Source organism: Seriola aureovittata, chromosome 6 (genome assembly GCF_021018895.1).
Source record: "Seriola aureovittata isolate HTS-2021-v1 ecotype China chromosome 6, ASM2101889v1, whole genome shotgun sequence".
NCBI lineage: Eukaryota > Metazoa > Chordata > Actinopteri > Carangiformes > Carangidae > Seriola > Seriola aureovittata.
Genome location: NC_079369.1, coordinates 10,346,905 through 10,370,455, shown reverse-complemented (window position 1 = coordinate 10,370,455; position 23,551 = coordinate 10,346,905). Strand labels below are relative to the sequence as shown.

General features: G+C 44.5%; 1 protein-coding gene across 1 annotated transcript in view; it reads right to left on the bottom strand.

Annotated features, from left to right (window-relative positions):
• The window catches only part of trabd2b (TraB domain containing 2B), a 65,291-nt gene extending 48,821 nt beyond the window's left edge, over positions 1-16,470 (bottom strand). Inside the window, exons 1-2 of the mRNA XM_056379229.1 lie at positions 15,944-16,470; positions 12,668-13,237 (exon numbers count right to left, since the gene is read on the bottom strand). Of these exons, the coding sequence (XP_056235204.1) occupies positions 12,668-13,237; positions 15,944-16,057 (684 nt within the window). The 5' untranslated portion in view covers positions 16,058-16,470. The remainder of the gene's footprint in view (positions 1-12,667; positions 13,238-15,943) is intronic.
• Between the last annotated feature and the right edge of the window lie 7,081 nt (positions 16,471-23,551).

Below are 23,551 nucleotides of genomic sequence, written 5' to 3'. Positions count from 1 at the left end.
AGCTGACTACAGAGGCTTTGAGGGGGCCTGGCCTCTCTCTCCGTCTCTCTTTCTCTGTGTCTCTCATGCACTCTCCCCTTTGCATTTTGGCAAGCTGATAAAATAGACTTGTGTTTCCATTCCAATACTCTCTCTCTCTCCATGAGCTTTTCACTAAGATCTAGCTTTTGGCTGTCAACAATGGCACGCACGCCTGCACCGTCTGTCTGTCAGGCCTCTGTCAACTGCCTGAGGCGTTGACACTATTACCTGGGAGAATCAACAGCAGAAAAATCTATCAAAAACATGGGATTTGTTCATGGCGATCCAGAACATGGCTTGGCTCACACTGCACCCAGTCCATATTTTTCATATTATCAGATTCTGTAAAGTTGCAGCGTGACATGGGATGTCGAGGGCCACATCCGTTATAGACCAGTGGCACGGAAACATCTCTGTGGAGCCCTTCACTGCCGGACACACCATCACTATAAAGTCAATTTCCACTATGAATACAGCCAGACGAAACCAGCGGAAAAGTTCCCTCTTAAAAAGTCATTTGCAAGATGAACTCAATTTTGGACCACACATATTTGATATAAAAAATAAAAACATTTTCTTCAGTTCATCATTTGATATGTTTTTAATAGACTGTGGGCCCTCCCTCGGACAAAATCCAGACAAGTGTACCCTGTATACCCACTGTATAATGTTGCCTTGCAGTCAGGGAGTTAGCTGTGGGCTACAATTTGAGGCCTTAAAGTTTGGCAAATTGGCACCATTATGATAAATCAGTCATAAACAGGTAATGATAATACCCTCCAAAAGATTAGGTCAGACTTAATTTAATAATATGTGTATCATATCTGTGTGTAAATCATTTATTAATAATTAATAAAGCCATCAGTTACAAAACCTTTATAAAAGTTGCTTTATTTGAAAAGTGGTACCAGGAAAGCAACTAAAATGTGATTCCAATATATTTATCATGTGCTAGAAAATATCATAAACGTGCATTTGTCTGAATGAGACACCAGCTGGAAATGAAAGGCTCTTTTTAACAGTAAAAGACCTGGCAATATAGGGGTTGAAGTTCGGGGGCAAAATATGGTTGCCATCCACATTGGGTGGTTTATTATGGGATGCTGTTCTTACCCGAAGGCAGGTGGTCTGGCACAGAGCTGACAGGGGCATCAGAAACCAATAACTGTGTCTGCTTACACACCGACTTTCTTCAGCCAAGTTAAACTCACATATCTGAATGCTCGTACAGTATGTACATTTCTTTCTGGCTCTTATTCTTCCCGACACTCTCTGATTGCCTGTCTCCTCAGCTCAGCTCCAGGAATGTTCACTTGTGCAGCATCGGTGGGTTCAGGGCAAATATTAGCTGAGGTGGTGGTGTGGTACTGCATTTTATCTTCGTGAGACGGTTTCTTTCTCTTATTTAAAGACTGATCGTTACATCTTTGCGATGAAGTTGTGGATTGCTATTGTTGTGTCACTAATAAATGTTCAGTTTGACTATTTTCATAGTGATTTTTGTTTTTGGTTTCTGAATTCCCTTAAAGGTAAATACACATATTTGTGACCAGTTGCCAGGAAACCAGTGGACACTCTGCTCTACCCCACTCAGGAAGTCACTGCTCCCAAACAAAAAATAGTCAGGTACCCCTCCCGTAAAATCATAAACTGTCTTTTTTACACTTGTATGTTTGTATGGATTAAACAAACTACATATATTGTGTTAATTAGTGAGCCAGGTTAACTATTTCCATTGTTTCCAGTCTCTGAGCTAAGCTAAGCTAACTGGCTGCTAGGTGTATAGCGGACATGAAAGTGGCATCCATCTCGTCAAGAAAGTGAATAAGCGGATTTCCAAATATGTCAAACTGCTCCTTTAAAATTCTATTAACACCCACATGATGTGGAAATAAAAGCATACTTTGGTTCGTAAGTGTGTGTGAGCTACACATTTGGTTTTAGAATTACCAGGCAGATCACACAATCAACATCTGTTCAGTGTGTGCAGTGGTGCAGTAGCTATAGCCAGGCTCTATGGAAGAAACCAAGATTTGTATCCTCAAGTGTCCTCAAACCACACTGAACCTCTGGAATATGTGAGTAGAGTGCAAATATAATTTAATTTCTTGAATGTAAATGAAGCATTGAAAATCTGTGTTTGGATGAATGTGACTGTATTCAATCTGCATGTGTAACTGCGCATAAAGACATGAGCTGTGGATATTCCCCGCTCGCGCCCACGACAACAAATTTGTCTGCGACAAAGTCAACTGCCCCACCTGTTCACCATTAATATAGGTTTTACTCCATCAAACCGTTTCCCACACAATCCCACATCTGTGATTCACACAACACACACATTCACCTCAGCAGCCCCTCAGGCTGACATGTTTCCCTGCTAATCTGTTTGCACAACTCTGGTGTGACCGCAGGCCAATTACACATCGTCACATGATGCACACCCACAAGAGAGAAGGAAGAAAAAAAAAAAGAAAAGAGAAAAGAGCCACCCACTGAGAGCCCCTCTTTCTCAGCTTCTCCACCTCCTTACCCCCTTTTTTTTTCTCCCCCGTGAACCTTCTCCCCCATTCTCGCTCTCCTCCTGGCTCTCTCACTTAGCCCATCCCCTCCATCTCCAGCTCTCCCACTCAGTTTGTGGCTGCAATTACAGCTGCCCATCATTTAGGCTCTCCCTAAACAACGGCACCCCTCAGAGACCACGGTCCCACTACGACTCTCTAAGTAAATTTGATTTCTCATCTCATTTACGTTCCATAAACTCTGCCATATGTTTGATATTATATTTAAACTGTTCCAGCGGATGCCAAGAGAGTGTATGCCTTGGGAGAGGTAGAAGAACTGTGTTGGAAAAACTGCACTGGTGAATGACAGGTGAAATTGACCATGATGTGAGTGAGCAGCAGGAGGAAAAAACTCACACCAACCAAAAGGAGAGGAGGGAGAGAAACTTTACAGAAGCATCCTTTATTTCATTGTTGTCTTTATTATTTTGGCACAGGGGAAACTGTCGAGTGGAGAAAGTGAAAGGTTTCCTGTGTTATTGTTGCTTCTGCTCACTCCAGTACCACCGAATTGAACAACTTTATTTTCCTCTCCTCTCTTTCCCCTTTTGCCTTAGTGCTGTTGGGGGGCTTTTCTGCTTCTTCCCCCTGCGCCCAGCTCCTGTCCCTGTTCCTCCACTTCTCTTTCTCATAATCCCCCTTTCTTTTCTTTTTTCTTTTGGTCCTTTCTCTCGTGGTAAGGATTGACCAGGTCATACGTCAACAACAGGGCAGCCAATTTTATCATTATTTTTATCCCTTTTATGTGCCAAATGAACAGGAATTTTCACATAGGGACATTAGAAACCGTGCCAAAGAGTTCAGTAAAGCATTTGGGCATTACGTTAGTGTCCTTTCCCTCACCGTCCTGATACAGTAAAAAAAAAAAAAAGAATAGAAATAATCTCCATCCTTCTATGTATTCGCTAAACCGCTTATCTTGTTAAAACTAAATTTGCAAAGACTAATTGACTCAGGCCTGTGTCATTACAAGGACCTGAAAAAGTCATGTTCAGCAGCAATGCGGGGGCGGGGTGGGGGTGGGGGGGTGGGGGGGGTTGTGGATGGGGCTACTGGGGCTCTAGCCAGGGGGGTGGGGTCATCCAGAGGGTAAGGACAGAGCAACCAGCCCCCTCAGTCGCTCTGGCTCAGAGAAGGTTCTGGGAACTCTGATTTGAAAGGTGAAACAGAGGCCTGAATGCACAAATGCCTGAAATCCCCTGAGCTACTGAGGGCACACCGAGGTAAAACACATTTATAGACCAGGGGCTGAAGGATTTTGATGAAGGCTTCAGTAACACGAGGCCTGTTGCCAATCCAGGTGGTCAGCTGCTGGTTTGGGGTCAGTTTTTAAATAATTGTCCAACACTTCGCCGGTCTAATCCAGACTGAGGTGGTATGGCATTTGGAAAAGCTGAATACATGCGAATGTACCACCATATTGTGCTTGAAAAAGACAGACCCATACATGCAGACACAAAATAGATCCCCCTGTTATTTGTCACAGGGGCGGAACAAGGCTGTAGTGCAGAGGAGAGTCACTGAGAACAGGCGGTAACATTTTTCAAATTGGTGACTCAGCTCGCTTTGACCTGTGAAGTTCTGTGTTTGTGCTTTCACTTACCTCAGTCCCTGTAAAACTGTGTGAACTGGTACCAGAGCATGTGCGTCTGACATCTTGCTAATGGTACTACAGCCTGTCTCCTGCTTCCATGTCTCTCTACCTGCTGTCTTGTCTTGCTTTCCTGGCCGCCTGCTTGTCTGCTTCCCCTCCTGCCTGTCCGTTTGCCCAACGTTCCTCAGTGCTACACTTCACTCTCTGACTGCCTACTTCACTTCTTGCCTGCCTGTCTCTCTGCGGGTTTGTCTGTCTGCCTTTTTTTTCTTTTTTTTTCTGCTTCAACTAAGAGGCACTCTTAGATGGAGAGGTGTGTGAAGGGCGTCGCTGTACCCGATTGCGCAGAGGCGTGCGGGGGGGGGGGGGGGGGAAATGACAGGATTTATGCACTCCCTAATAAAGTTTACGAGTGCAGCCTTGTTTCAAGAGCTACAACTGGCAGTTTTCACTTCAGTCAGGGACTTTGGGACTGAGTTGTGCAAATGCACACTCAGTCTGTAGCAGCAAAAAAACAGCTATTGGCCTTAGTTCTTGTGAGTTCTTACAAGCATGACATCAGTGGTTTACAAGGCCAAACAAGACTATCAACTCCTTCCTGACGAAGGGCATGTGTCTCTTCACACACGAGCCTCACTTAAACTAAATGAACAACCAGACAGGTTTATAAAATTTGAATTTGGGCTGAAGTTTTAAGCTGAATTTTGAGTACGTTATTGCAGACTATGGCAAGTGCCCAGTTCTACTGAACCTATTTAGACTCTTACAAGTAGTGCAACTCAGTGGCAGATTGTTAAATCGTAAAAAAAAAAACACCTTCCTTCTTAATCACCCCTTTCTATGTGAGACCGGTAGTAGAATCAAAGTGTTATCATCCAGGATAGATCCAAGTGTGAATATGCACTAATGGGTGACTCACAATATTGCCAAAAAAGTGACGTACATGTTCCCTAGAAGTCTGACTGGATAAATAAACATAAAAACCAAACCTAAAACATTATTATTTGACTTGCAGGATAATGCAAACAAATGGTGTGAGAGTGAAAATGAGCATGAACATGTGTGCTTTTGGAAAAAGGGGGTATAGAAAGGTGAGAGGTGTAGGGGCAGGGTGTAAGCAGAGCTGAAGTGGTCCACTGGGTTGTGTATTATGGGGACAGGGCAGAGAAGACGCATGGGTCACATTAAAACCAGGTTCAGTGAGAGGGCTCTGCTAATGCTACCTAATCCCAGACAAGCCTTGCTCCACACACACACACACACACACACACACACACACATGCAGTTGTTCTCTACTGGCACCTATTTATGACTGTTGGCCTGTGGTGTGTGAGAGGTGTGGTAGTGTGTGTGTCTGATGTCACAGGCAGTCTGAGACGCTGAGTTCATCTCGCACCACCGAGCGTCTGACATGGAATTCCGCATGCCGCGGCGTACTGGCAATCTTTTTTCCATGTCCACCACACTGGGTGATACGGATACACCACACTGTCTGGTTACTTGTCGGGTTCCATCTCATGGCCCATGTTAATTAAATGATTTATGGCTGTTGTGCAGTTAAAAATGGGCTCCTCTGTGATTTTAAATATAAATGGTGTGGACAGAAATCAGTGCATTATTATTCTACCGCTACTATACTTGTCCTATTTAGCCCCAATTGTCCATGTCTGCTTATGGGTAAAATTCTTGCTACAGCTCTCCTGTGGTTGAACAACATATGATCACACACTTAAAGCAGTACATGTTTGGAAGCAGACTAAAGCTGCCAGTATGTTTCATCAGAATTGCTTGTTGGATTGTTGAATAGCTTCAGACCTTCACAAAAGCCGACAATCTAACATTCAAACCCACTTCACATTGTGATTGGAGAGTTGACTTGAAAAAGGAGCCAGGGTTTGAACTTCTTCTCTTAAGCTGTCTTTTTTTTTTGTCAGTCTTTACACAAATATTTCTTTTAACTTTTCATATGAACAACTGGGTGCAGCACCACAGATATCTCCCACAGTTGGAAACAGTATGACACTGCTCTCGGAGCCATAACATCTGCAGCGGCAGCAGGTCGGGGTAGTCGGATGGATCAACGAAATATTGGACTTTGACACGGGAGTCTCCTGTTCATTTCCTGTTGCCTACCAACAGTCAACGTTAATTTCTTTTAACCGTGATAACAATCATTTCCTAAACTTAGCCACACTGTGCCTGAACCTTGACTATAGCTGTGTCATGTCAAGAAAACCTTTATTTTTGCAATTGCAATTTGCAGATGGATAGAAAACACTTACACGTGTCTTTCTGAGGGCCGCTATATATGACGTATCTTGCCTCTTAATTTGGAAGAATTATTTCATAATAGATAGATAATAGACAGATAAAGGTTAAAGGCTGCGTTCCCACCGGCAAAAAATACTGTGTGAACACCTGATACAATGACCACCAAAAGTGCTTCTCAGGTATTTACAAACTAAAAACTGTTGTTCTACATTCCAGCCCCATCTCAAAGTTAAAGTTGGATAAAACATACTGGTGAAGGATGTGACCACGAAACTTCGGCAGCGCACTCGTTACATCGCAGATACGCTCAGTGATCCAGTGGTTTCCGCTCGGCTAACCTGGTTAAACAAAGGTTATAAAACAACAACGTCCCAAAAGACAACAACATTCCAGAGGGGCCAAGTGGGTCTCTGAGGAAATCAGTCAGTCACATTCCTGTCTGTGATCAATCAGCCTCTGGCCCAGACAACCTGAGATTAACCTCAGCCTTCCTGGAAACTACCTGCCCTTCCCATAGAAAACAACCTCCAGCCCTGTACAATTTACTGCAGTTTCCCTTGTTGTGATGAGCAAATATGTATTGTAGAAATATAATGTGTGTATAATGTGTGTGTGTGTGTGTGTGTGTGTGTGTGTGTGTGTGTGTGTGTGTCTTTGGGAGGAAAACACGCTCAACCCCCATTCGATTTACTGCAATTTCCACTGTTGGGATGACAAAATAATTATACAGAAACAGTGCCGTGTAAGTGAATGTATGTGTAGGCGTGGGCTCAGCAGCTTTGGTCGTCATTTGAAGGAGAAGAAGAAGAGGAAGAAGAGTGGAGAGTGCAGATGGATCCACAGTGTGACGCGAGGCTGTTACAATTTAAGCAGAAAGGATCGCTTATTTTCTCCACCAAAGGGAGAATGTGGGCGATGGAACGAGGGAAGGATTTGGCACGCTGAGCACTGAAGTATGGAAGAGCTCTCCGACCTGCCACGCTTTACTCGCTGCCTCAGCGGCGCTCAGCACAGTGACAATGTGGTGGAGTCATTACCTCCTTGCTCTCAGGTACTCAAGAGTGAGAAGGGACGTGACCTCTGTCGGATTCACCGAGTGGCGACAATGCACAGAGTTTATAGAGGAGCACAGAGGAGCGAGTTAATAAATCGCTGTTGATTAGTTAAGTTTTTCACAGTTCAAAGTTTAACACCATGCCTGCATGATTTACTAGTTGGTGAACTTGCCACTTTCAACTTTGAATAAATGAGTAAGTGGAAGTAAGTGGAGAAAGTGGAGCTGACTTGAGTTTTTCCAGTTAAGAAAACACTAAAATTGTGGCACTTACTTTTGACGGAACATTTCTTCCAGCCACTTTGTACTATTCTTCCATCAACTTTTGTCTGCTGCCTGCTATCAAACTCAATCACGGCTTCTTTTTTTTTTTGTAAAGGAAACTGTGATTTATACAGATGCCAAGTGCACGGTGCCCCTGTTTTCTCAGAGTCCATATCTAGCCCCTTCACCTCCCTCCATCTCGCCGTCAGCCTGCAGTGTTCTGGCCAGCACATAATTGTCTAAGTGCTTCTGGATGGCAGCAGGCTATTTGGTCATTAAGGGGCCTATTAAGTCATTAGTGCAACAGTGGGACTGCCGTCTGCCTGCCGACGGGACCAGATGATCGACCTGATACGTGTTGCCTCACAGTTTTCCACATATTTGCACAGGTAATTATGGCTTAGATGTGAAACACCCTCAGATGTCACGCTTAAAGAGCGGATACACGTCGCCAGCACACTTTAAAGGTAATCTCCTCCTCCCCTTCCCCTCCTCTTCCTCCACCTCTTTTTCCACTCAGTGTGTGTGTGTATGTGTGTGTGTTGATGTGTATGTGTGCAGATGAGCAATGGGTTAGCAATGAGACAACCAGAGCCTTGGGACATGTCAGCGAGAAAGATAGGGAGCAAGAGGAGCCGAGGAGAAATCCAAAAGGAATGAGAAGGTCAGAGAAAAGAGGAGCGGAGTGCAGACACAGAATCGCTTTTTCCATCAGTCAGACGCTGTGGCCAACACATCCCTTCAAACCCAAACTTACACACCCGTCACGGAATGTAAATATTTGGATATGGGTAAGGTTGGATGTTACTTAATTCCTCCCTTTAAAGATGTCCTGTTTAGGTGAACACGGTCCAAGGAACACAAAGTATTCTGCATGATTTGATACGACGCATGAGAATCTTATTTTGATTTAATTTCTCTTAGCAACCGTTCGCCCAGCCTTTGGAGACATTCACTACTCTGGGCCCGTTTGCTGCTTACCATAAATGCTCATCAAGTAACTGCCACGCACAGCCAGAAAGCTCTGGATCTGGACAGAGAAAAACATTCCTCCTGGATACGCACTGTATTTTACTTTTACTGTTTTAAAATCATTTTCAAATCACCCATTTGTCCTAGGACCATTTACTTTATGAGGTCCAATCTGAATTAGAAAACCAAACACAAATACAAATCAAACTGGATCTCGTACAAAGTAATACTTACTTATTGAAAACACAGACTGTGTTGGTCTAAGTTTAAAGCTTCACTTTATGGTCACTATGTGAAAACTAAGTGGTTGCTATCCTAACAACAGTCATCACATTTTCATACCATCAGTAAATACCTTGTTGTGATACATGAGCACTCCACTGTGATCACAGCGCATGTGAGGCTGCTGTGTCAGCGCAACGGAAAGCCTGAGCCCAACACCTTCTCTAGCAGAAGGATGGCACAGGAGCTGCCCCGGTGGAAATAGATGCATCAGACTGTCAGTGAAGCTGTAAACAAGGCTCCTCCTCACCAGGAGGGGAGGAGGACAGTCTCCTGCTGAGAGGAAACCGGATTCTGTCACCTACCAAACTCCCATCCCTTAAAAGCCCTTACCCAGTTCCCTCTCCAGCCCTGAGGTGACAACACTGAGGTGTACTGACAGTCAGCCTTTTTTTTCTCTCTCTCCTTCTCTCTCTCTCTCTCTCTCTCTCTCGCTCGCTCTCACACACACACACACACACACACTCTCACACAAGTAGCCCGAGCTGATGGAAACCCAGCCTGGTCAGAGGTGGAGCCAGGTACTCTATCAGATTGGGCGCTGCCTGCCTGGCTGCTCAGCAGTGCCCAGACTGACCCTAGCAGACTGCCAGTCTCCTTACCGCTCTGCTGCACCGCGGCTCCACTACCACCTCCCACCGTGACCTTTGACCTCTGCTCAGGAGACAGGCGCCACCGATATGATGTAATTTCTCTCCGACATGGGCCAGTGGCCTCGGCTGCAATGCGACCCAGGGAAAATAAATATGGGTGTTTATTTGGTGAGGGTGAGAGAGGCCCACAGGCTGGAGCCACCCTCGAGTTTCCCAAAAGTAGTTAGTTGCACTAAAGCCATTTTTGTTCCACATCTTAGTTCCAACAATATACAGTATCTAGGTGGAAATAAGCCACTATGGTTTGATACTGTGCACCACCGGTACGCTGTACCAGTGTGATGCTGAGGCTGCTGAGATCGTTACACAGGCCTTCGCTGCAGGCCACAGCAGAAAGCACTTTTCATCTTATGAGTCATTATTTATACATTTACTTGACAAATTGTGATGGTAATTTAGCAATCCGCCCTTGAGGGAAAAGGAAGTGTAATAGGTGATATTGACTCTGGGCGCTTTAGTTTTACCCTCTTGGTACTAGCCGGCCCGCCCATCTGTCAACCTCCATTGGACTCCACAGAAGTGGAGAAGAACCATGCATCATGACCCGCCTTTGTTTCCACAGTCTCTAACCTCCCTCTCACAGAGACATCCACACCTCTCTGGGATCTAAAGAGACTATAAAGAGATCTCAGACAGACAGAGGTCTCATTAGACCACAATGGTCTAAAGAGGGCTCTGGCACACTTAACGTCTCTCCATCCCTCCTACGCTCCCACCAACCTCACCACTACAAACAGAGCATCCCTGCACCCGCTGCGCCCTCTCCTATCCCACACAGGATGATGTATTTGCTGTAGCACTTTTTGTCTAAAAACAACATCCTCTGAAGTCACAGGTTCCCCTGGCAACAACTTGTGGAGCTGGACAACCCAGTGCCTCAAGACGAGCCACTGCCAGGTGCCTCTGACAAATCCACAATGTGATAGATGATGAATCACCAGCGCTCATGTTTGAAAGTGCAAAGTTACAGGATATTCTAAGCAGCTACTTTTTATTGGGAACAAATAACAGGCTACGTGGGCTTGGAACCTTTCCCAACTCAGATCTCCGACTCAGAATTGCTCATGTTTCAGATTAGCGTTAGCGGTGAGACGATACACATCAGTCTCCCTGCTTTCTCAACCCCACGGCTGCCTTTGCACTTTTCCTGTTCCCCCGGTCAGTCTCTATCTCTGCCTTTCTCTCTCCAGTGTATCATTTCTCTTTCTTTTGATTCCCACCCACGCATTTTCTCTTTGTCTATCCATCCTTTTCTGACCTCATCGCCGTTACAGTCAAGCGTGGAGGGATCCAATCAACCATAGTGTTCAGATTAAATCACAAATTATTATAATTGAGAATAATGGTTTCCATGTCAGTTTCAGTTCAGTTCTGAATTGTTCTCATACATATCTGGAAACTAGGGGGTTGGAAGCTCAGAAGTCCCGTGATGCTTGTGCTTTGTTGGGGTGAAATTCAACTTATCCATGATCCAATTTTAACCAAATTACCTTGACAATAAAACTCTTATCTGAATTTGAACACCTGTCTTGTAAAAGTTTTACTGTCCACTGTAAATTCTGTGAATTCTGCCTGTGTTTTTCGCAATAGATTATGAGGATAAGTCAAACAGAAGTTCTCCAGAAACATAAACACTGTTTTCTAAAGTTGGACACTTCTGCTACCACACTCTTTTACAGTGTAATTTAAAACAGTGTTGTTTTTAGGGGCTGTGTCTGCCAGCATTGGGTCAGTTAGACTGATACTGTTTCAAAGACGATAAAAACAAGAGACATGAATCCCTTAATAATAAAGAATGGGAAAATGTACAGGACACAACAGTCTTCAAAAGCTGCAAAGCCCTGCTAACAGCATTACCACTTATCCTCTTCATTACTGAGAAGCACAGTGTGCCTTGCTGAGCTTATTTCTAGGGGCAGAAAAGCTCTCAGGCATGTGCAGGGCAAGCAGTGCGACTTTGACAGCGTAGTTAGGAGGTGTTGATGAAAGAGGAGAGGCTAGGAGCCCACTGCCTCTCAAATTAGCCCCGGAGCCCTCCGACCTGTCACATGGAGGCTTAAGTCTTCACAGATTCTGTTGCACTGCACTCCCAATGTGCATGTATGGAGCTTTGCATGCTTACAGCGTGCCTTCGTGTGTGGCGTGCCGTGCATGCAAAGCACATGTGTTGTGTTATGAATACACACGCATACTGAGATGTTTTTTCCTCCGTCATGTTGATCAAAGGTTGTATTAGAACAGAGCATCCTCCCCTTGCTCATCACAGATTTTTACTGGGACCTCCCGCGGTTTGAAAAATGCGCTCCAGCCTCCAACTTAGGTGACCTCCAACTGATTGAATTCTTTAAATAGACTCATGTTCCCATCATTTCTTTATCATGATACGAGAAGTTAAAGATGGATACACTCCCCATGTTTTGCTCATCAAATAATTAAGTTATTTAGTTCCTCTTTCAGTCTCTGATTACGGTGAGACACCTGTGTTTCCACAGAGAGCCAGACAGACAGTCTGCATTCATGAAAGAGAGAGAGCTCGCTGCTCTTCTCGCCTTCTCTTATCTCTTCTGAATGTGCATTGCTCAGCCTGAGACTCTCTTTGCATTTCAGCTGTGTGAGTGTGTTTGTTTAGTGAGGTGGAGGGACATCCATAACCATAAAGCTGTCTCCAGCAGACAAGTTTTAATCACCCTTTTTTCTCCTCATATTGTCTTCTCCCGCATTCTCTGACTGTTTCTTTCAGGGACAGTGCAACACCCAAAATCTGTGCACATACACTCAACTTTCACAGTGGATTATAGAGCCCTACTTGCTTGCCTTCCGAGCTACTTTACTACAAACAGAGGGATACAGGATACACAATCTTAGGATCTTCTCATGCCCCCTCTAGGCCTGGCTTGCCCTTGTAATTTCTCCAGCTCTTCCAGCTGTGTACACACAGGGAATCAGATGCTAGAATGAGGGGGAAAAACCGTGTTTAGATTATTCCTCTTACCTGAGAGAAGTTGAGCCCATTGAGGGGGTGACACTGCTCCTCGACCCGCTCCACTGCCCCGGTTGTCTTTCTCATCCTCTCTGCTTCTTGAGCCAAGAACAGGTCCAGCACCGGCGTCCCCCTGGACCGGACATCCCACTCCGTCAGCGAGTTGACCATCAGCATCACCCACACTGGCCTTTTCCTCTCCCAGTTCCCCGCAATGGCGTTGAACAGATAGTCAGCATACAAGCCGCGGCCACGCTGGTCAGCGGTCATCCAGTAAGGCATCATGTGTTTGACGTAGTCCAGGTGGCGTTTAAGGCGGCGGTACAGGTCCCGAGGTAGCAGCATCTGGAGGTTCTCCCCGTGGGGGAGGAGCTGGCAGCTAGTCAGCTTGGAGATGGTGAGAGGGTCGGTGAGGTCTAGCTCAAAGAAAACGTTGGGGCTGTTGTGGAAAGCCTGCTTGGAGCTGTTGGGGATAAAGTCCCAGACTCGTGTGTAGGGAACGTGGATGGTACCAAATAAGTAAGACGGTGGATGAGGAGGCGCACGCTTTACTCTCCACAGGAAGGAGTTCATGTCACTTTGCTGTGGAAGAGTCAGAGGCAGGAGAAGCGGAAAGAAAATAAAAGATGAAGGTTAAGATTTTGAGAGCAAAAGGAAACAAAAATACCAGAGTCATCATGTTGGAGCAATTCAACTTGCCTTAAAAGTAATGCTGACACATTTTTCCTCTATTGTGGTTTACTGGCTCATAGGCTCGGGTCAACAAGTTAAAGATTGAAATACCATTTTGAGATGACGGCAGCTCGGGGCTGTGCTGCGAGGGCTTGCTGCTGTGGTGCAGGCAGGCAGTTTATAGAGGGGCCTTCTGGGCTGTAAACAGACCCCCGGGTATTGTTGAGGTGCATACCTCGGTTGCCAAAGCCTCTTTCGGCCTGGGAAGCATTTTGAAGGCTGCAGTGCAAATATACTGCACTGGAGCTCATAAAAGCCAAAAGCTGAAAGAAACCTGCTCTCCGATCTGACCCCGCTGTGATACTATTGTTTGTGATTTTTTTTTTTTTACACCAGGCAGGGAGATGTGGTGCTGACAGCCTAAAGTACAACACAGTTTCTGTCCTCTATGGTTTATATTACAGGAAGTGTTTGTCTATGGTGGTTATCTTTACACAAAACAATGTCACAATGGAAATGAAATAATCACAGCCACTTTAAATGAACATAGGGCTCTATTGCATTTAAAATATGGTTCTTGTTAGGCGCTCTGAAAATGTGCTGTGCATGTGCTATGACTTTGATGTTGGCATTATTCAAATATGAAAAAAAAAAGAATTAGCTTTTATAAACAATATCAAACTTCTGGCTTCTGAGACACGGTGTAATCAGGCATTTGAGGGATGAAGTCCATTACTGTAAAATAAAGTTATTCTTAGAAAATGTTTACGTCTAAAATTTAATCAAGATTTCCCTCAGCTGTGTTCCAATTATATTGCACACTGCCAACGCTTTTCAAATAGCTGCCAAAAGCCAGTGAAGTCTTCTTGTGGGATGTTCTGTTATCATCATAATTAACTGCAGAGAACATACAGCAAATTCTGGCACAGTCTCCTTCTAGACAAAATAAATCAAAAGTGCTATATTTAATTTCAGAGCAACGTTCAGCTCTTGCAGATACACTGACATGTTTGAACTATTCCAAAGTTTCTAATTGAATTTTCACATTGGCCGGGTCCGGGCCGACCCTGCAGGGGGGCGTGGAATGTTTTGGACGGCACAAGATGCATTAGTGCATTCTTCATCATATTTGTGAGACAAGGAAACTTTAAGAGCATTTTTTTTTCTTTTTTAATGTGTAGCATTTGGTCATTCCTTAATGTGCAAATATTCGCTTAGGCCTCCCCATGAATGAAGAGACTTCTCGACATGGAAAGTGTGCCTGTCTGCGTCCTGAGGAGAGAGTCTAAAGCTAAAGCTGCGTGGTCTTTTCTGGAGAGCCTCGACTCCTTTTTATGGGGAAAATTACTCTTAACAGAAAACAGAGACCACTGTACTGACGCATTACAAATCACATGAAGCGGAGGAGCACGAAGCCTTCTGTGATCTCTGACCACAGATCCGTTATCCGCACGTAGGACGTAACGCACTAATGAAACACAAGCCTGTGATCTCTAAACGACTCCTAAATGACCACCTCAGTAACGTGCACGCTCACGGGCAGGACGGCCAAGTGTCATTTTTAAAGCCCTCCGGTTGCAGAGGTCATATATTTGATTCTGTCGTGATTTCTTTTTCTCCACAGAGAGGCGTGTTGGATATCATGTTTGCAGTGATGATTTTGATTAAATTCTTTTCTTTCCGTCACGTGCATTCACAGTGGGAGGCAGACGGACCGGCAGACACCTTATAATTGAACTGGAGTTTGTGACTGGCTGCTCTGCGCCGCTGCACTTCCTCACGGTACGAGCTCAACCCACATCCATAATTTTACCAATATGCCCGATAAGTGCTTTAATGGGCCGTGTGTTGCGCTGAAACACGATCACTTCTGAAAGGTCAGAAACTTTTCCAAATGAAGTCAAGTCACCCGTGGGTGTTCCCCACTTGCGTTTGTCATAGAAACAGCCATAAAGTTGGCGAGCGCTAAAGATTTCTCTTGGCAAACACCTTTGATTTCTAAGGCCCGGGTCTCATGGAAGCTGCGGATTTTCTGAGCGACTTCAGAAATACCAGAACCGTCACGTTTGGCGTTAGATCCCTGAACTCAGTCTATATTATTACTACTACAGAAATTTCACTATTATTATTATTATTATTATTATTATTATAGCCTACATTCTAGACAGTAATTTACATTATCCTGTTAATATTACATTTACATTCCCAATTTCATTCCAACTTTTATCATCCTTTCATCATATTGCACATCAGTTTATCAGGTAATAATAAAAGCCATTCAAATGTTGAAATGGTCGTAACCTTTGACCTTATAATAATCACATTTTACTTTCATGATACATTTATACCGTTACTCCCCACCCCAAAAAATAAATAAAAAATAAAATAAGTACAACTGTAGGCTACGTCATTATTATGACTTTAACCGTTATAAAGGTGAAATAACACTTGAGGAAAACTTTGACATCAAGTGTCACTGTCCTCTGTCAGATCTGCAGGCTGAGTAACAAACTGTCGCACGGGCTCATATCGCAGCAAATGCCGTTTTGTGCTCCAATATGCGTAAACAGTTATGTCAGGTATGTTGGCTTGATAAAGTGCCCCAGCGCGACTCACCGACTTTGGTGCGTCGCACTGCCTCGGTCTGTCCGGTCGCTGTGCGCCCCAGGGTGCCACAGTGTGCAAGAGAGCGCTCAGGAAGACCCAGCTGAATCCCGGCAGGCAGATCATCGTGTCGAGGTGTATGTGGACACTTGTGACAGTCACCTTCCTGGAGACTTTTTTTTTTTTTTATCTCTCTCCTTTATGCTCTCTTCTCACTGCCCCTTTCTCCGTCTTCCTTTAAATAAAAAAAAAAAAAAAAAAAGAAAACGTTACCGGTGGCCTCTGGGCTCACATGTGTCGCTCGGCTGGAGGACCATTCCGCCTCTTCCCCATTCCCGACTCTCTCCACTTCTTTGGTTCGGCTGTTTCACAAACGTTTCCTGTGTCCTTGCAACTCGGAGCAGTCCTGAAGCAGGGGCTGAAAACTCTTTTGGAGAGTTTCCGCGGTGCGCTCCGCAAGTTTGGAGCGTCTTGACTGGGAGAGAGGGAGGTGGGACGATTTGAGTACCCACCACCCACCACCCCCACCACAACCCACCTACTCCACCACCCTAAAACGCTCAACATACACATTCAACATACACACACACACACGCACACACCCCTGAGAGGAGGGAGCGCAGGTTCAGGGAGGGATGACAGGTTTGCGTGAGTAAAGCCCCACAAAACAGAACCAAAGAGAGCGCAGGGTGGTGAGTGAGTGCTCTCATAACGTTCGCGTTTGGAAGTTTGCTCATTCTGGATGCTCGTTTTTTTTATCCTATAGTAGCAGAAGGCTTGAGACCTATACGGTAATGTCTTATGCTAGAATATCTGACATGTTCAATTCTGGAATCATATTTTAATTAGTTTTTTAATGAAAACCACAGATCAATTTGTTAATTGATACTGTACTTGTATTTATTATATTTCGGCTACTGCAGGGATTTCTGTGGTGTCACTTCTTGTTCCCCAGCAGCTTCGAGATGTCAAAATCAAAAACAAAAATCTTAACTCAACATCATCTTTATAGCTTTCTCTGACTCTTTTAACTGCATTGCACGGTCTTCCTTAGCAGATGGAAGGCTAGTTGTGGGTATAGGCTGAGTTTGGTCATGTATAAAATTCACTTCTTTGCTGTGGCATGTGTGTGAAAGCTCTAAAACCTAGTTCCTGTACTGTCACCGATAATGCAGAGCCTGGAGGGCAGGTGGCAAACTCGGTGCTGGCAGGTCAGACTTTTGTTTTGTTTGGGTTTTCAGCAGAGTCATTCCAAAGATGTATATGAACAATTTTTCAAATGTTGTCATGTGCTTCCTCTTCAGTGGGATTACATTTGTCTCTGTCCATCTCTGTTTAACAACCCTGCGGCAGTACATAGTATGAGGGTCACGCATGATTAATGGTCACAAATAAACAAGTCAGAGTAAAGACAACTGTGAGAAGTGTTTTATTTATTTTCAGCCCAGCACTCTTCTTAAGATGTGCTGATGTGGAGCAGGCGGATCTGAAATAAACGCTTGTGATGAGAAAAAGTGGCCCCTCTCTGTGCAGGCCGCCATGTCAGCGCTCCACTACTCAGCTATGACCTCAGTTATTGTCCAAGTGGCAGACAGTGTGACAGAGTCAAGTAGTGGGAAATTTATCATGGAGACCCCTCAAACAAGTGGCACCGGGCCCCTCCCTGCAGGCCAGGGGCAGACAGACCTCGGACAAGCAACTCTTTGTCCTTGGCCATGTTCTCCCCTCCTCTCCACTCCTCTTCTCACCACTCTGCGCTCACTTCTGTTACTGGGCAGCTCTGTCAGCCGCCGACTGTCCCTGTGCGCTCATTGTATTTTCCATTCAGATGATGGCAGATTGGGCGTTTGTGCTGAGTGTCTTTGATCAGCGTGTGTTTTTTAACACAGTTTCACGTTGTAAAACTCTGACGCCTCTGCCCTTTCACCCTTGACTCTGACTGCTTGACTGCCATTCATCAAGAAAAGTCAATATCTCTTTGTTTTATGCACAGCTTCCTGCTTGAATTCAGCCTCAGATGCTTTTAGATGCGTGAAGGCATAAAGGAATAACACAATAGAACCATGTTGATGTAATCTAATCTTTTTATCCTTGATGCTCTGTTTCTCCCCTTTGTGGCTCTTGTTATGAGACAGGTGTGGGATTTCAGTTAGCGGTTTCATCTGCTCTAATATGGCCACCTGTGGACTCAGGTACCAGCTTTAACCACACCTTGCAGAAGGCTTCTCTTTGAAGGAGCTTTTCACATTCTTGGCCGGTAAGAAGTGGCTTATGAGCGGCTGGCTGCAGGAGATTCCTGGACGGGGGCCAGCGCTTACAGCATAGCGCACATATAGCTGGGGACGAAAGAAGACTTTAAAGTTAATGTTCTGTTAGGACACCACAGAAACGCTCACTTACAGAACGCACATCTGGGGAGGCATTAGAGAAAGAGAGAGAGAGAGAGAAAGAAGAAGAGGGAGGCAGGAGAATAGAAAGGGCGTGGGTTGAGAGAAAAAGGTATTTTTTTTTAAATGTTAAACAAAGTCCATCAAGCAGCAAAACCCTGCCAGTATCAATGCTTTCCACCGCTTCCACTGACTTTGCATATTTTTTCTTGAACGTGTCCGTTATGCACAGTATGTATCCTATATGCACAGGCAGACAAAAGAGCACAGAAGGTGGGGAGGGAGTAGGAAAAGAGAGAGTGAAGAGACCTTGTTAACGTTTGTTGCCCCTGCAGCTCGAAGGATCCTGTGTCTGCTTGTCCTCGTGGCTCCACGGCTGCTTGTCTGTCTGATGTTGTGCAGAAGTCCTCCTGCAAAACCCCAGCATTAACTCACAGCCTATACACCGGCATCATTACTCGTGAATTAGTATGTAATGACAGAGGTACTACTTCTATTACAACTACTACCCCTGCTACTACACCACATGAAAAGGAAATATTCTTATACATCCACTGAGCTATTACTGTCAGGGGAAAGTAGTGACTGGGGCTGGGAATACAATATATGCATTTGTTTATTATGTACACAGGGACCCCTAGTGGTGTGAAGAAGAATTAAGATTATGCACAGTGTGGACAAAGGTAAGAAGGACAGAGAGAGGTGGTTGACTTGAGGGCAGGACAGTGCTTCAAAGACAATGTGAGTTTGATGGATATGAAGGAGTGGCTCGTAGCTTCAGGCTGTCATACTTCACGGACCGACTGCGAAGGCCACACTGAGCGCTTTCCTCCTCTCCCTCTCTCTCTCTCTCTCTCTCTCTCTCTCTCTCTCTGCCTCTGTCTCTCTCTCTCTCTCTCTGCCTCTGTCTGTTGTCTCTGCTCTCAGCTGGACTACACACACACACTCCCTCCTCTATCTCCACTCGTCTCTTGTGCAGGCTCCAATATCCTCTGTCCCACTTTGAAGATATCAAGGAATAATATTGACTGAGTCTCTGGTGAAATGTTATTGTGGTTTCCCTTTCCGGATGTCCTGGGAAAAAAGGAGGTAAAAGGAAAGTATGGGAAGTGGTAGAGGAGGAGAATAATGTTAGCGAGGTGGAATATGTCAAAGGAAGCCAGAAAGAGGGAGGGAATCAGTTAAACCCAGTCACATAAAACAGCTGGAGATGAGACTGAGCGTTTCAGCCAGTGTTTTTGAGGAACATGCGCACACGGATTTAGATGGTGTTTACCGACAACAACAGGTCTGTATTAAGTTGTCTTTGCCACGGACTCCACAGTGACGTCCCCCTATGGCGTGTCAACACATGCAGTGGATCGCTATCTGTCTATCTTCATCATCCAGAATGAGCAACAGCAAGTGGGGAAAGATGAGAGGAAGAGATAAAGTGACAGGGATCACAGTCAGGGTTGTTTTTCTGGAAAGCACTCACAATGAGTTTTTTTTTTTTTTTTTTTCAGCTGGACCACAACAGCGGGGCCAGACCTATAATCCCGACTGTACGTGACTGACTGACTGACTGATCGCATTTCCACCATAGGTCAGCCGATTGTCATGTGACTGAGTTTACCCATCGGCCTGACTTCTTCAAAATGAATTGCCGCAAACCGTTTCTATTAGTTTAATTTTGCGCATTGGTTGCTAGATTTAGAGACTTAAACCTATTACATGGCTGGACTGTGTTGTGTGAGGTGCCTCTAATACAAGCCTGACTGAGATAAAGGCCTGTTACCTTCTGCACCTGAGGTAAATTAAGGCCCCATTCACTATGTGAGGAAATACTAGTGTGGATCCTGGATGGAGGCTGTGCTCTTTGTGAAAGACAAAATAGGAAAGATATTCTGTCACTTCTCACTAAGCAATCATTTTACAATTACATATAGCCAAAGATCGCAGCACTACCTTTGTCTTTAACTTAGGTGTATGGTGATTCTATCAGATGACGTTGCGGTTATAAGATCAGGATCAGATCAGAAACACTTTATTATTTTAAAATGGGAATTTTAAACTGTTAAAGATAACAACACAGACATCCAGCCAATGAGCACGGCTTTATCTCTGTAGCAGCAGCTGCAAGACTTTTATTGGGAACAAATCAAACAGCAGCAGGTGGTTTCTGAAGCATTTCCATTTTAATGACATTATATTCCCAGATTTCCCAACCAGGTCCTTACTGTGTATTGCATACATATCTGTTAACAGTTATGGCCATTTTGAATGTCAATCTCACTGTTCCCTCAAGGGATGAGTACAATATATATGTAATGCAGCAGAGTCCTACATATGAGATTTAAAGGATTAATGTATTTCAGAGTTATAGATACACAGACAGGTGACAAAATCAAATGAATAGTTCAGCATTTTGGGAAGCACACTTCATGTTGAGGTTTCCTTTAATACGTCAGCCCCCTGTAGATGACTCTAAAGGAAGCTTGTCTTGTTACAGTCCTGTTATGGGCTTTGTCAAGATATGTTTCCCATCCTTAGATTTTAGTCAAACAACAGTTTTGATCATAATGTTTATTTTAGCTCTTTTTGCCCAAATACACACATACTTACCATTCCTCTTCACAGACAGCCATATCTTGTATTTGTTTTCTAGAGCCTATAATGCTCTCACATCAAAGGCTTGGCTGGCAGAGGCATCCCATGATGCACTGTGCTCTCTCCTACTGATCACTGGCATTGCTTGTAATTGTATTATCCATATTGGGACTCCCCCTGCTATCTTCTCTCTCATTCTGCCCCATTTACCACTGAGAGCCAAAGCAGGAGAGCTGGAGGAGTGAAAAGGCTCCTCCTGCTGTTAAGCAGATCTACCTTTTGCCTATTCCAATGGTAAAAGAATAAGAAATGGAGGAATAATGATGTTTCCCCTCTTGTCATTTCAACAACCATAGTGGCGCCACTGCAAATCTGAGCACTGGACAATAGATGTAATCATATCATAATATTATGGAAATACAACAGATGCATATATATGGCTAATGCTAGTCCGTATAATACTTTTGATGTTCATTGTCAATATCCTGTTTGTGGTTTTTCCATGCAGGGGTTCAAAAGAGACTGACAGTGCCAAATAAGGTATTTTGTGCTGACTGGGGAACACGGCATAAACAGCATGTGTTATGATACCATTAAATCAAAGCCCCTGGTCTGCACTGGTGTGCAGGAACCACACATGAATTCCAGCCTCAAGGATCAGATGAGCTCTTCTTTAAGTCGACAAAAATCGGGATTTGGACTTGACCTTCTTTTGAAGACGGTCATCTGCTCTAATGAGGTTCTTTGAAGATTATCTTATTGTCCAAGGGGCTTTTATGCCACATGTATAGTAAATTCATGGCATCAAAGCTTGCCTTGGTAAAAAAGATATCATGCTTAAATATCAACAGAGATGGGGAAGCATTGCTTTAACCACTGTCTGGCCACATTGTTTTCCTACACGGTTTCTCTTCCCCTTTTCTGTAATGTGAGTTTGTAGGACTCACTAGAGAAAGCAGAGCCTGGCTTTGTGTCTGAGTCAGCGCAGGCTCTGTTGGCTTGGGTGTGGAGAGTTCAGTTTGGTGGCACTGAAACTCTAACCATGTTTATCCTGCGTTTATCCGTTTATTTGGTGTATGTCTAGCACATCTCTGTCTGTGGTGGTATTGTACCTCAGCTGCTGTGGCCGATGTTGGATGTAGTTGTGTTTGAGGAGGTCGGTTAAGTCATCGGCTCGAGCTTTTGCTTACCCACATCTGTGAAACCAGGTGTCCAAAATACCACACATTGTGTACCTGTGTTTCACCGCACACAACGGCTGCGGTCTCTGGATTTAAATCAGCGGGTCTTTCAGTGAGACATGTGGCTCGAACATGTGTTTAGAAGTATTAAAAAAAAACACTTCAAATGCCTGTCCTGTTGATTGACCTCGTTTGGGTCATAGTGGGCTCCAGCCCTGTAGTTGAAACTCACAGAAATAGGCTGAGGAGGGCAGACATCTTGACTCAGCTGCCCTGTCAAAGAGAACCATATGATGAGTTCACAGATAAAAGCGCTTCGATGTCTGAGATTAATAAAACTGGACTTGACTTGAGCAGTGAGGTCAGAACCAGTGTAAAGCCGTGGGAGAGAGGGGCTGAATAATGTGAAAGCCCTTTTTTTTTTTTTTCCCCACTATGCATGTAATGTTGTTTTGGTAACACAATATGACATTTCATGCTTCCTCTCCATCATCTGCTCTTTTCTGAGTCTCTGTGTCTTTTTCCTCCACATCTCCTTTGGTTTTCAGCTCTGTTTATTTTCAAGATCAATGTGCGGTTCTCTAACACTTGGCCGGTCTGCTCCCACAAACCCAAAGACTCAAGTTCATGTGTCAGTGTGGATGTACATTCATCTAAACATGAGACCTGTGGGGAGGCGGGGGAGATAGTGAGCAGGGAGAAGAAGGAAATTAAAAGAAACATAAAAGGAAAAGGTGGTGATGGAAAGCACTTGACATGAAGAGACACAGGAATGTCAGCGAGGGAGATGAGTAGGTCTGATTGATGACTCTGACATAATTTATTGCTTTAAAGGGCGTTTTTCAAGTGTCTACAATTAATGGTTTATAGACAGAGGGCAGAGGAGGTGGAGGTGGAAGCTCTCAGGATCTGTCTCTGTAATAACAACCTGGCTTATAAACACAGAGGAATAGAGACACACATGGACAATGATACAGACACACACACACACACACACACACACACACACACACACGTGCACACACAGCTCTCTGGGCATTGTTCCTACAGCTACTCTTCACTCACACATAGAGCTGTTCTCGTGCTTGACAGGGAGCAGAGGAGCTGTCAACAGGCCCAGAGCCTGTCAAGAAGCAGGCTGCGCTACCACGCTACACTGCTACACACACACACACACACACACACACACACACACACTCACTGATATAAACACAGATCCATACATGCACACGCAGTTGAGACATGTCAAACAACATGGCTTCCATGGCAAAATACACACAAAAACGTGCATAGTAGGTGAAGAGACACACATTAAACAGTGCAGCTTGTATGACTGAGCTGTAAAACACACACACGCACGCACACACACACACACACACACACACACACACACACACACACACACACACACACACACACACACAGAACAGAAACACATTAAACAGCATGACCTTTATGACTGA